Raw genomic sequence first — 14,271 nt, 5'->3', positions numbered from 1 at the left:
AATAGGCTTTCATTAGTTTACTAAGTGATGTATGCCTCTTAATCTTAAACTGCACCACAGAACCATCCTGCCCCGCAACCTTCAAATTAATAATAAGACTTACACATAAACAAATATGTTGCCATTTTTTAAATATTTAGTGCTTACAATAGTGCAAGGGTTCCTGTAGCTTATATGAGTTAAATTTTAATTTCAACAGGTTATATGAGTTAAAATTTAAAAATTAATTGGTTGGACCATATGTTTTTTTTTTATTATATTTAGAGAATTTTTACTCGGTCTTAACAAAATTATGTAACACTTGGGGAAAAAGATGCAACCGAGCAACCCTGCACTGGAGGCCAAGATAGCAAAGACCTCCACTATCACTATGGCCTTTCCCTTGGTGCTGTGGTAGACAGGGAGGAAGGTGACCCACACACTGCAGAACATCAGCATGCTGAAGGTCAGGAATTTGGCTTCATTGAAAGCATCAGGCAGGTTTCTAGCCAGGAAAGCTACAGTGAAGCTCCCTATAGCTAAGGAGCCCAGGTATCCCAGGACACAGAAGAAGGCAGTGTCTGAGCCTTTTTTGCACACAATGATTATATTGCCATGTTCCAAATGTGGATCGGTGTAAACAAATGGAGGGTATGTTCCCAGCCAGATCCCACAAAGAACAAGTTGGATCAAGGTACAGATGAGAATGATGCAGTTAGGTGCTCCTGATACCAGGAGTCCCCTCATCTTCTTTCCAGGAGCAGTAACCCTGAAGGCCAGAACCACAGTAATTGTTTTGGTCAAAACAGTGGACACAGCCACAGTGAACAGAACTGCAAATGAGATTTCCTGGAGAATGCAATTGGTGTTGTTGGGATGCCCAATGAAGAGTAATGGACAGAGAAAACAGAACTTGAGTGCAATAAGCAGGATGTAGCTGTTTGTGCGATTATTGGCCTTCACAATAGGTGTGTCTTGGTGCTTCACAAAAACCCCAAGAACAAGAGCAGTGAGTGCAGAGAAGCACAGAGCCAAGCAAGCCAGAGCCATCCCCAAGGGGTCTTCATAAGCTAGAAAGTCCACAGTTTTTTTGAGACAGTGAGTTTTCTGCATGCTGGCATACTGAGTGACTGGGCACTTCACACACTGATCCATATCTGACAGAAAACACAAAGCATCATCAGATTATTGGCAGTGTTTACTTCTTAGTCTCAGCACGCTGCAAAAAAAAAAAAGTCTTGCAGGTGAACCGTACTTGTATTAGTTGTTGTGATTGACAATTAAGGTAGTTCTAGAGCCAAAATATCAGTAAACAAAGGCCATCATGTTATAGTGAGATAATCAAAACTTTTTAAAATATATTTTTATTTATTTGTTTATAAGCAGAGGGAGATCGAGAGATATAGAAAGAATGGGGTCCCCTGAAATTCTAGGTCTGAAAAGAACCAGATACATGTACGATTTTGTCCATAAGGCTTTCTCCATGTAATGCAGAGTGGAACTGACATGGTGAGGTTAGCACACCTGTGCTTTAACTGCTGAACCATCTCCTTACCCTAAGAAAGTTGTATTTTATTCACTTCACTTACCTAATACACTTGCCTGATCCACTGTTTTTCTTTTTTTTTTTCTATTGTTTTTCTTAAAAGAATAAAATAATTTTGTTGTAGTGTACAAGAATTTTATTTATTTTTCTTTTTTTCATTTTTTTTGTTTATTTTATTTATTTATTTGAGAGTGACAGACAGAGAGAGAAAGAGGCAGATAGAGAGTGAGAGAGCAGGGCCTCCAGCAACTGCAAACGAACTCCAGATGCATGCGCCCCCTTGTGCATCTGGCTAACATGGGTCCTGGGGAATCTATCCTTGAACCGGGATCCTTAGGCTTCATAGGCAAGCCCTTAACTGCTAAGCTGTCTCTCCAGCCCTACAAGAATTTTATAATAACATTGCTCATATGAAGTATTTCTTATTATTTCTACTACAGGAGAAATGGCTTATCAATTAAGATGCTTTCCTGCAAAGCCAATGACCCATGCTTGATTCAACACGTCCCTCATAAGTGAGATGCACAAGGTGACACATGAGTCAGTCACACATGTGCACAAGGTGGCACCTGTGTCTGGGATCTGACTGCAGTGGCCAGAGACCTTTGCAACCCAACTGAGGTTTTAGTAATCATAACATTTTTTAAATCCCTTTGATCATATTTATTGCAGCCTTTAGGTTCTACTACAATATACCATGCCCATTGTCTTGCTTTCTTACCTGTGAAATAGAGGACAAGGTGAAATAGAAACTATTTTTCCATTGTGTGCTCAACTTAGTAGGCTGGACAGCTCAGAGATACATATTTCTATTTATTCTTATTTTTAACCTCTGAACATTTCCTATTATGTCTTTAAATCCTTCAATGTACATCTGAAACAATGCTCCTGATATGTTAATCAGAATACTTATGTTTCTTGATAAAGGATTTAAATATCTATGATATGCTATGTCCTAAAGTCTTAACATTAACTTCTTTCTGAATTATTTCATAAACACTCAGGAGATATTATATTTATATTGAAAGTGTTTGCAAAATTAAATGTTTCTAAAGCCAAGAAGGAGGTGAGGTGGAGAGATGGATTATGGCTTAAGTACTTGCCTGCAAAGACTAAGGACTCAGGTTTGAATCTTCAGGGTCCATGTGAACCATATGCACATGATGGGCACGTACATCTGCAGTTTGCTTTTAGTAAATAGAGACTCTGACACTCTCATTCTCACTCTCTCTCTCCCTACCTCTATAGTGAATCAATCAATACATAAAATAAATCTTTAAAGCCAGAAAAATGACATCTATGAGCATTTATTATCCATCAGCAATGTCTTGGGTCCCAGAAAAATAAAGGTATGGAAGATTCCTTTTTATTCACTTCATTTTGTGTAGATTCAAAGAAGATTATATGTATGTGTAACATGTCTTGATAGTAATAATATATTTATCAACTTTGGATCTTAAACAGTGATTTTTAATATATTTTATTCATTTATTTATTTGAGAGAAAGAGAGAGAGAGAATTGGTGTGCCAGAGCCTGCAGCCACTGGAAATAAATTCCCGATGTGTGTGCCCCGTTGTGCATGTGGCTTACATGGGTCCTGGAGAATAGAACCAGGATCATTTAGCTTTGCAAGTAAGCACCTTAACCGCTAACCCATCTCTCCAGTCCTCAAACAGTGTTTATTATGTGGGAGAGCTAGTATGTACAATGGATCTAGGTACTAAAAATGTGGCTCAAGGAGTAAAATGACTGTTAATGTTATAGTCACGAATATTTATCATTTCAACAAAATGATTACATTAAATAAGGAAGATCTATTATCTGTTCCTTCATCCCTCAAGGCCCCTGAAAGTTCCCACTATGGGTAGAGAAAACAGTCAAAGTGAAGAAAGACTGTCTAAACCATCAACTTACCCGTTGTGTTAGAAATCTCATTTTCTGGGCAGGGGAAACAATCAAAACAGCAGGCTGCATTTCCCTCTTGTCGGAACTTCCTGAAACCAGGCCTGCAAGTCTCACTGCACACAGAGGAGGGAATCTGAGGAAAACCATAAGCGTAGCTGTAAAAGTTAGCAATGGTATATACTCCATTCCTAACTCTATGTTAAAACAATCTCAATTATTAAACTTTTTATCCACACCTACAATAAAGTTGAAGTGTCACACTCCAGTCAGTACACTGTACGTTGTCATACCTATGAAGATGATGATGAAATAAATTGTCATGTCCAAATATTTTTCAAAAGATGGGAATAAAATCTAGGACACTGGAAAGAGAATCCTAAACAACATGTTGCACTTGACCAAATCATAAGGGGCACACATGGCCCCACAGGATTTTACCTGTTTATGTCTAACGCATTACAATTAGGTAAACATACCTGCCTACCGCCTGTGGCCCACTCCATTGCCTCATCAGACAAAGACAGTTGTTGACCAAGGGAACCATATGAAGAAAACTGTCCTATTTTCACCTTTATTCCAAGACCTTGTGGAAAATTTGAAATGTGGAAAATATCATAGTCTGCTTCATATTTTGTTTTCTCATTAATAGTCACTAGGTCTCCAATGGGGTTAATAAATTGCATATTCTTCAGTCTGTGGTAAAACTAAAGGAAATGTATCATTTTCCAATTAAGTACATACTCAAATAAACATAGTGACATGAGTAAATACCTTTGTTTTTACAACCCTTCCCTGAGAATGAAACTTTATTGCATGTATCCAATAGTGTGAAATAGATGAATTTTCACAGACAAATTAAATATTACTATATTTTTATAGTTTCTTTTTAGAGAAGCTACTAAAATTGATCACCAAATATTAGGTAAGCCTTTTGAGATAAGTGTAAAACTCATTACATTTGTAGACATCACAAGAACATTAAACCATTAAGGTCTTCCTTTATAACAGAGATACAGAATTATATTAACAACTCATGTGGCCTCTCAGTCAATTCACCAAGATACTTTGGAATGGAAAAAGCAAGCTCACATATGGATTTCAAGCCCTTTATGATTAAAAAAATAAAATATTTGGTATAATATGTGGATCATGTGTCACATAAAACATAGATCACTGAAAACTGATGACAGTAATTTCAGTATCTTTTTCATGTGTACACACAGTGATGGCTTGTCATGGTTGTCTACTTGACTGGAGTTAGAATCACCAAGAAAATAAATCTGTGGTCATGTCTCAACGGAATTTTTAGTTTGGAAACTAAACTTGGAAAGCTCACACTGAATGCAGATGACACGATTTTATGGGACAAGGTTTCTAATCAGGGAAAGCTAGATGACCACATGTACTCAACACTCTTGCTTACAGAGTGTAGATGCCATGGACACAGTTTCTTTAATGCTATTTTTACCATGTTGTCACCATCAGGATGGATAGAGTCTTGAATTGTGAAGTAGAATGAAACCATTCTCAGCTAAGTTGTTTTGGTCAAGTATTTTCCCTAAAAATAGTAACTAATAAATTCAGTCCAGACTCACTTCATGGGGAATGAAACAGTGTACAAACATCCAAAATCAAGAGTATTCCCAGCCACGGGGTTCAAACATGCACGTTACCACTTAGAAGGTAACATTGATGACACTACATACCTGTGAACAATCAGGTCTGCATAGACTGATTATTGGGTGAACATCTACCTGTTCATAATACATTTCATGGTAGGCATGTGCATAAGCATACACAGCATTGTATAGATTGTAATTCTCATCATTCATGGCTATGTCAAATCCTTGACTTGCATACCATTCTAATGAAGTGTTGGGTGAACATTTGCTCTTTGTTCTACATTTAGATTCAATCTCCAGACAATTAAAGTACATCCATTCTGATCTCATAACAGAAAAGTCTATTGAGTATTGGGAAGTGTTCATTGTCTGAATAAATTTTTTAAAATTAGGGATCTCGTGATGGTGTTTAGAAAATGTGAAAGCATCATAGAATGAGTCAAGAATGTAGTCTCTTCTTGTATTTGCAATGACATCCCACTGTGATGTGGTGACCCAGATCCTCTGGATGCCTAAATATACCCATCTTCTAAAGCTCACTTCCAGTGTAGAATTCATTTCACCATAAATGATCACAACATTTGCCAATGATGTCATAATCTGTTTATAATATTCTTCAGCCTTTTTATTGTATAACTTCATGTTTACTGGGATCACATTCAAAAAGGCTACACAGATTTCATTTCCTTGTATCTTTTCTCTGAAATCTGAGAGAAACTGAATACCTTCGTCGTCATCAGAGATAACCAGCCCCATCCAGGTCCACTTGAAATGAAGCATTAAGGAGACTATGGCAAAAGGCAGCCTTGTTTGCTTGGGGGCAATCTGATACAGATAAGGGTACAGAAAATGGTCACTCAGAACAGGATGAAATTGGCCATAGTGAATCTGAAGGACACACAACATAGAAATGAATGTGATGAAAAATACTAGAAGAAAACTAAATCTAAGATCTCAGTTGTATTAATCACCAATTGGGAAGAATGTTGGGAAGGATGATGGCTCACATAATTATTAGTAGTTCTCTACCCATAAGAGTCTTGAAAAGTACTGAACAGTTTACAGGTTGTAGGAAATCCCATTGTATGTCTCCATAGTTCTTACTACCAGTTTTTAAAAAAGTAAGTTCTGATAATCCAACAAATTACTGGTTATTATCTCTATGAACTGTACCTGACAATACATGGATAAACCAAGTATCTACTGGAAATATTCTTAAGCACATGAGAATGGTAATAAAGGAAATAAGATTTCAATGCTATATATCACAGTGTCTCACCTGTCCTATAGTAAAGATTGACAGCAATGTCCCAATTTTGCTACTTGCTGCCCATGATGGTCCTGTAAATAATACACCACAATGAATTATTTCACAGTTATAATTAGGAAAACTGATCTCTTTAAATTCTGTGGATGTTATATAAGAGATGATATTCCATGAATCATCACACTTGGAGGGAATGAAGTTAAAATTAAGAGACTTGTTGGGTATAAGTTTTGGATTTCTGTTGATCTCCTCAGTGACAAAAATCATTGTCAGAATATATTGATATTTTTTGACTGGCACACTGAAAAGAAACACCATAATCATGATGCATGAAATTTCAAACAGGCTTTGCAGGCAAACACCTTAACAACTGAGCCATATCTACAAAACAATTAGAGTGGACATGTAGTACATGCAATAAGTATGCTTTCTACTGAATGTAATCATTTACCTTTATGTGAGGATATGAACCAATGGGGCATAGGGATCAACTAGGGTTTTTGGTAATTATTCATTGAAAGGCAAGTAATAAATGTATGTATGTTGTAAATAAATACAGAGGTGGTTTCATCTAAAACAAATGAGAATCTGGTAAAAAGACTATATAGTTCATACATTAATTTGAAAAAGATCTATACCAGACAGAAAATCTGTTCATATCTTGATGTTAGAAGTCTCATATTTAAGAAATGAAAAATAAATGCAGTAGTGATCTAGATTATGGTATGTTGCTTTGTATATGTGGGGACTAGTCCTCTTCAGGGTTTTAGAAGACAACATTGTATGTGTGTCAGTGGGCACATGCTTGTTTCAGTGTGTACACCATAAAACAGTCAGATGGTTTTCTGTATTACTTTATATGCCATTATTCATTTCTGGTATTTATTTTGAGGTTGGTTCTGACTCTTTCCACACATGACTTGGAATTCACTATGTACTCTTAAGGTCAACTCAAACTTGTGGTGCTGCTCCTATCTCTGCCTCCTCAGTGCTGAGATGCACCACATGCCTGTCTTCTTGTATTTACATTTGTTGAAAAATCACATATTTTGATGGGCTTGCCTTTATATGTCATTCAATGTTTCCATCATGAGCTCTCTGTACCCTTTCTTCATTCTGAATATTGGTAGTTTTTACTCTAACATGAGTCTGGGTAGTTTCTTTAGGGGTCCTGTCTGTTTCTTGTTTTCTATGCCTACTGTAACTGGATAGCATCTTTCCTCCTAGTTTTCTTCTACAAATTCTTTCAATAAATTTGATACTTTCAGTTGAGGGGTTATTTTATTGTATTCACATAATTTGTAAATTTAACCTGTCCATAGTACTGAAAATATCACTTCATACTTCTTGATCTTATTCATTTTGTCTGAACCTTTATTTCTTTTACCTTGTGTATAAGTCCCAATATTCTATTATTCATGTGAGGCAGTCTATGTGAGGTTATTTCCACAGAGCTTTTAATTTTACTTATTATGTTTTCATTTCCAGAACCATTTCAGTTTATTTTTTTATTGATATGCTATCCATTTATGGAATTCTCTTATAATATCCTCTTTAGAAATATCAACTTGATTGTGATATTTGCTTCTTCTGTCTTGGAATTCATTCAGCACTTGTATATGTCGCTTAGAATTCATTCCATTGTTGCTTTGTGTTCTCTGTGATGTCGTCTGGACATTCACTCCTGTCTTGTTTGTATATGTGTGTGTTTGTGTGTGTGTGTGTGTGTGTGTGTGTGTGTGTGTGTGTGTGTGATATTTTCTAGCTCATTTGAATTCTTCTGTAGATATATTTTGACTTCATGTTAAAATCAGTTCTGCATAACCATTTACTCAGTCTAGTACAATTTAAAAATTCTTATTATTTTATTTATTTTTTTATTTGAGAGCTGGAAGCAAGTAGAGAGAGAGACAGGGGAGAGAATGAATGAATGGATGAATATGGGATTCCAGTCACTGCAAACGAACTCCAGATGCATGCTCCACCTTGTGCATCTGGCTTACATGGGTACTGGGAAATCAAACCAAGGTTCTTTGGCTTTGCAGGCAAACACCTTAACAACTGAGCCATATCTACAGCTCTCTATCTAGTACTTATATGAACATTTAATGGTTAATGAGTTCACATGACACATGACAACAGAAATATACACTAGAGAAAACATTGCATTTTCCACAAATGTTGCTGAACATGTTGAATAACTACATATAGAAAAATGAAACTAGACACATTCCTTTCCCCATGGGAGGGGGAAACTCCAATGGATGAAATACCTCAGAATAAGACCCAAAGATCTGAAGCTACAGGATGGAACAAAAGGTAAACCCTCTACAAAATACCACAGTAACACAGTAAATTCCTCAACCAGTGGAATGCAATGAAGATAACTTGCTTATCTAGAGACAACATCCCCTAAACATAGGCCACAAACTACACACAGATGGGGAGAAAATCCTTGCCTGTTAGACAGCTGACAGGGGCATAACATCCACAATCTACAAGGACTCAAAAATCTAAACAATTCACTCAAACAGTGGAGCAGAGAACTCAACAGGAAGCTGTCAAAGAAGGAATAAAATGGTTAAATTCATTTATGAAAATGTTCAACATTCTAAACCACCAGAGAAATGCAGTGGTTGCTATCCTAATATTTGACAGGATAGACTTCAAACCGACATTAGTGAGGGACGATAAAGAAGGTCACATTGTACTGATTAAAGTAACACTCCTAGGAGACTTCTGGCCAAGATTGTGACCGCCTAACTGCACCGCACATCCCCAGGAAAGAAAGGTAAGACATTAAGAGTTCACTGGGTCTTTCAGGGGACAGCAATCTCCAATAGATTGCCAGTGGGAGGGAACAGAGGGCAATAAAACAGAAATCACTGATTACCCCACGGGCTGGTAGCCCAGCCCTTCCCACAAGCAGCTGCCTTACCCACAGTCCCCGTGTCAGGAAACTCCTGCATTACTCTAGGAAAAGGGTCCCAGGCCAACATAGTTCCACTTGCCTCACTACACAGGGGAGATAGCCCTGCTACCCCTGCCCACAAGTGACTTTGGCCAGGCTGTGCCTGCTGACCCATTGGAACCCATGCTCCTTTGATCAACTTGCCCACCAAATGGAACAACTAGCTTAGGTGCCTTCCCTTCCTGCAATGCCAGCCAACTGCCATGGTCCTGTTACGGGGGAGCAGAGAGTGCTTCTGGGTCCCAGTGTTCTGCACACCAGAGTTAGGGCTGCTCCAGTGCTTGGTGCCTCAGTGTCCCTACTAGTGTGAGCACAGGCAGCTTTGGCACATTACCACGTGAGAGTTCAGGCAAATTTGGTGCCCCTTCTAAGCAGGAGCTCAGGTGGCTTTGGCAAGTGAAAGCCAAAGCCCAGGCTGCTTGGCAACTGCCTCAGGCTGCTTCATAATCCCATTGTGCTTGAGCCCAAGCAGATCCACTCACTTACTGTGCCCATAAACTGCAATGAACAGACCACAGAGCAAAAGAAACAACATGAAAAATCAAATGCAAGAAAATCCAGTTAGATCACCCAGTCCTACAACTAACATCTCTAATCAAAACACAGAAGAGTCATTAGGATCAGAACATCAAAATGAAGCTATGAGCAATGCAACCCTGACCAACCTACTGGCAGAACTTGCAGAAAAGCAACAAAGGTATGATAATCGTGCAGATGCTGCCATCACTAGATTAGACCTAATAGATAAGAAAATGGAAGGAGTTCAAAGACAGTTAAGAGATATGAGTGAGAGTGGAAAAAAAAAACAGGACCTGAAAAATCAGCTGGTGATGCTAAATGAAGACATAAAGAAATTCAAGGATGAATTCCAAGAGGCATCAAGAAAATCAGAAAATGATGTGAAAGGGGAGCTTGACAGAGGGATGGAAATTATACATAGAAAAGTAGTAGAAAATGCAAACCTAATGGAACAAATCCAAAAATCTCTAGAAGCTCTCAAGAATAGAGTCAGCAATGTGGAAGGTAAAAACTCCGATCAGGAGGACAAGGTGGAAGAAACAGTTTGAGAGTTCAGAAACTTCAGTAAGTTCAAAAGTCTCTGTGAACATGAGGGAATTGTGGAATACACGTAAACGTCCTAATATCAAGGTCATTTGAATACCAGAAGGATAAGAAATATAGACCAAAGGCATGGAGAACTTATTTAACAAAATAAATGAAGAAAACTTCCCTGTCTCTTAAAAGAAAGGCCCATCAAGATGTAAGAAGCCAAGAGAACTCCAAACAGACTGGACCAAAGGAGAAACTCTGTGACATATTGTCGTTAAGACTGTAAACATTGACACCAATGAGAAAGTCCTAAAAGCAGCTAGAGAAAAGTAGCACACCACTTTTAAAGGTAACTCCATCACAATTACTCCAGACTTCTCAAGGGAAACTCTGAAAGCTAGAAGGGCCTGGAATGAAACACTGCAAAGTCCAAGCACCAATGGCTTCCAACCCAAACTACTCTACCTAGCAAAAGTATCCCTCATAATAAATGGTGGAAGAAAAACTTTACATGACAAAACTCAGCTTTACAATTATATGAACACAAAACCAAACCTATGGAGAGTATTTCAAGAAATTCTCCACAGTGAAGAAACAAATAATCAAACACAAATGCCTATAAGAAACAGATCACAATAACCAAACTCAGAGTAGGCACCAAAAATTTCAAAGTCCATGAAAACACCAAACCACATATACCATCATAATATGGCAGGGATCAAATCAAAGCTCATAGTCATTACCCTAAATAATAATGGAGTTAATTCACCCATCAAGAAACACAAGCTAACGGGATGGATCAAAAAATTAGACCCCTCAAACTATTGTCTTCAAGAAACTTACCTCACGACTAAAGACAGACACCTCCTCAGGGTGAAAGGGTGGAAAACAATATTCCAAGCAAACAGCAATAAGAAACAAGCAGGCATAGCTATATTAATATCAGATAAAATAGACTTCAATCCAAAAATAATCAAAAAAGACAAAGAAGGCCAATTTCTTACTTGTCAAGGGAATGATCCATCAAGAGAATATTACAATCATAAATCTGTATGCACCAAATACAGAGGCACCACAGTTCATAAACCAAAAACTTGACAATAAAACAGAAATAAGCACCAACACCATCATTGTTGGGCACTTCAATACACCATTATCAGTAATAGACAAATCATCCAAACAGAAACTCCACAGGGAAGTAAGAGAGCTCAACAAAACCATAGACCACTTAGACCTAACTGACATCTACAGAACTTTCCATCCCAAATCCAAAGACTACACTTTCGTCTCAGCAGCCCAGGGAACATTCTTTACAATAGACCACATACTGGGTCACAAAGCCAGCCTCCACATATTTAGGAAGATTGAAAAAATTCCTGGCATGATATCAGATCACAATGATATATTGCTAGAAATTAAAAACAAAAGTACCACAAAGAATCCCAATGGTCCCTGGAATATGAACAGCACACTTTTAAACAAGAAATGAATAGTGGATGAAATAAGAAATGAAATTGCAAACTTCCTAGAAATGAATGACAATGAGAACACATCATACCAAAACTTATGGGACACAAGGAAGGCAGTCCTCAGGGGAAAGTTCATAGCAATCAATGCCTTCATAAAAAAGAGAAAAAGATCCCAAATCAATAACCTAATGATCCACCTAAAAGCACTGGAAAATCAAGAAAAATCTAACCCAAAGAGCTCCAGAAGGAAAAAAAAAATTAAAATCAGAGCAGAAATTAATTAATTGGAAACTAAGAAAATAATTAAGACAATTGACAAAACAAAGAGTTGGTTCTTTGAATAATAAAAAAAAAGATTGACAAACCCCTGGCCAATTTGATCAAAAAAAAAAAAAAAAAAAAGAAGAAGAGATGCTTCAAATTAACAAAATTCAAAATGAAAAAGGAGAAATCACAACAGAACTAAGTGAAGTTGGGAGAATCATCAGGATTTATTGCTAAAACTTCTACTCCACAAAATTAGATAATGTGGAGGAGATGGATAAATTCTTGGATGCATACCATCTATCAAAGCTTAACACAGAGCAGATTAATCTCCTAAACGAACTGATCACACTCATTGAGATTGAAAAAGTAATATAAAACCTCCCTAAAAAGAAGAGTCCAGGATCAGATGGCTCCTCAGCTGAATTTTATCAAACTTTCATGGAAGAACTCAAATCAATGTTCCTCAAACTGTGCCACACAATTGGAGAACAGGGAAAGCTACCCAACTCCTTTTATGAAGCTAGTATCACCCTAATTCCAAAACCAGGCAGAGATGCCACAAGAAAAGAAAACTACCGGCATATTTCCCTGATGAACTTAGATGCAAAGATCCTGGACAAAATCCTCTCAAACCAGATCCAACACCACATCAAAAGCATTATCCACATATTACCCACATAATACTTCATGGAGAGAGACTGGAGGAATTACCATTAAGATCAAGAACAAGAGAGGGTTGTCCACTATCACCTCTGCTCTTCAATATAGTACTGGAAGTCCTACCTCAAGCAATAAGGCAGGAGAAGGAAATAAAAGGGATACAATTTGGAAAGGAAGAAGTTAAGTTAGCTCTATTCGCTGATGACATGACTGTATATGTAAGACACACCAAAGACTCCATCCCAAAATTTCTGAAGGTGATTAACTCCTATAGCAAAGTAGCACAAAAATCAGTATCCTTTCTGTATGCAAGGTTAAAAAGATACAGAGAAATAAATAAGGGACATGGTCCCATTTGCAATAGTAACAAAAAATAAAATAAAATACCTTGGAATAATGTTAACCAAGGTAGTGAAAGATCTATACAACATAAACATTCTGAGTGAATTTACCCAATCACAGAAAGAAAATTGCCACATAGTCTCACTCATCTACAGCACCTAACCTAAATCTACCCATGATGCCTTACATACCCAGCAAGCAGCTCATGGACTAGACAATAGGAAGGGTGGGGAGAGTGGGGAGAGAAAGGGAGGGCATGCAAAACACAAATCTAGACCCAAACAGCAATGGTACCATAAAATTCTACATCTTTCAAGGCAGACTAAATGGCTGAACCTTCACCAGGCCCTTAGAAGAAACACCTTAGCCCCAAGACACTGGAAAGGGAATTATGAAGACTGACATTAATCTTCTACAGCTTCCCCCCACCTCTCTTCTCTAACTCTTTTATGTTAATTATCTTTTTCTTCCCTTTCTTAGTAGTCACTAACCTATAACTCCCAGTACCAGCATGTGGCTATCAACCACAATGAGATTTTGATCAGAGAGGCTTACAAGGTTTCCTAAAAGAAAGACATATTTCTGTCAGAGTACTTGATGACCCACCAATAGTAAGTAAGAAGACCCTACTGTTGAAGACACCTTATGCAGTTAACACATAAAATTGAATGGCATGGCTGGAAGCTGGAAGAGAGTCAGTCCCCAGACAGTCATCACATCTAGTGCCAGAAGGTACTACATGGGCAACTGGGCTAAAATGACCAATATCTGTCCAAACAACTCATGGCCTAACCTACTTAGCAGCAAATAAACTGTCGTGATGCTCACACAAGTGCAATAGTGGCACACAGCCATGGTGGGAAACCAAGTACTCTTGATTTGTCTAACCGTTCCCCTCAGTGGTATGGGATCCATAGCTGGAGCTTAGAAACAAGTCAGAACCATATCCAAACATAAGCCCACTCTCCATTGTCAAGCTACCATTGATCGTGGGCTACCAGAGGGCCTACACCTATTAAATTCTCCATAAAAGCGGTTATCTCATTTGTCTGGTGCTAAGTTACTCTCCATTGGAGAATCTGCTTCTCTTTTTAGATAGGCATAGATCCTAAGGAGAGAGACACCCTATCCATCATACCTCAAAATGGCCCCAGCTGAAACTAAGAGCAATTGGTGAAAGAAGCAAGGGTGC

General features: G+C 37.9%; 1 protein-coding gene across 1 annotated transcript; it reads right to left on the bottom strand.

Annotated features, from left to right (window-relative positions):
* Positions 1-249: 249 nt before the first annotated feature.
* On the bottom strand, positions 250-6,587 carry LOC123457516 (vomeronasal type-2 receptor 116-like; the record flags this gene model as incomplete). The annotated part of the gene is made up of 5 exons (XM_045141399.1): positions 6,333-6,587; positions 5,120-5,941; positions 3,908-4,117; positions 3,441-3,564; positions 250-1,136 (listed from the first exon to the last, which is right to left on the bottom strand). Coding segments are annotated over exons 1-5 (2,298 nt in total), but the record flags the coding sequence as incomplete, so codon positions are not given.
* Between the last annotated feature and the right edge of the window lie 7,684 nt (positions 6,588-14,271).

This window comes from Jaculus jaculus, unplaced genomic scaffold (assembly GCF_020740685.1).
Source record: "Jaculus jaculus isolate mJacJac1 unplaced genomic scaffold, mJacJac1.mat.Y.cur u25, whole genome shotgun sequence".
Classification (NCBI taxonomy): domain Eukaryota; kingdom Metazoa; phylum Chordata; class Mammalia; order Rodentia; family Dipodidae; genus Jaculus; species Jaculus jaculus.
This window is presented reverse-complemented; position numbering and strand designations above follow the sequence as displayed.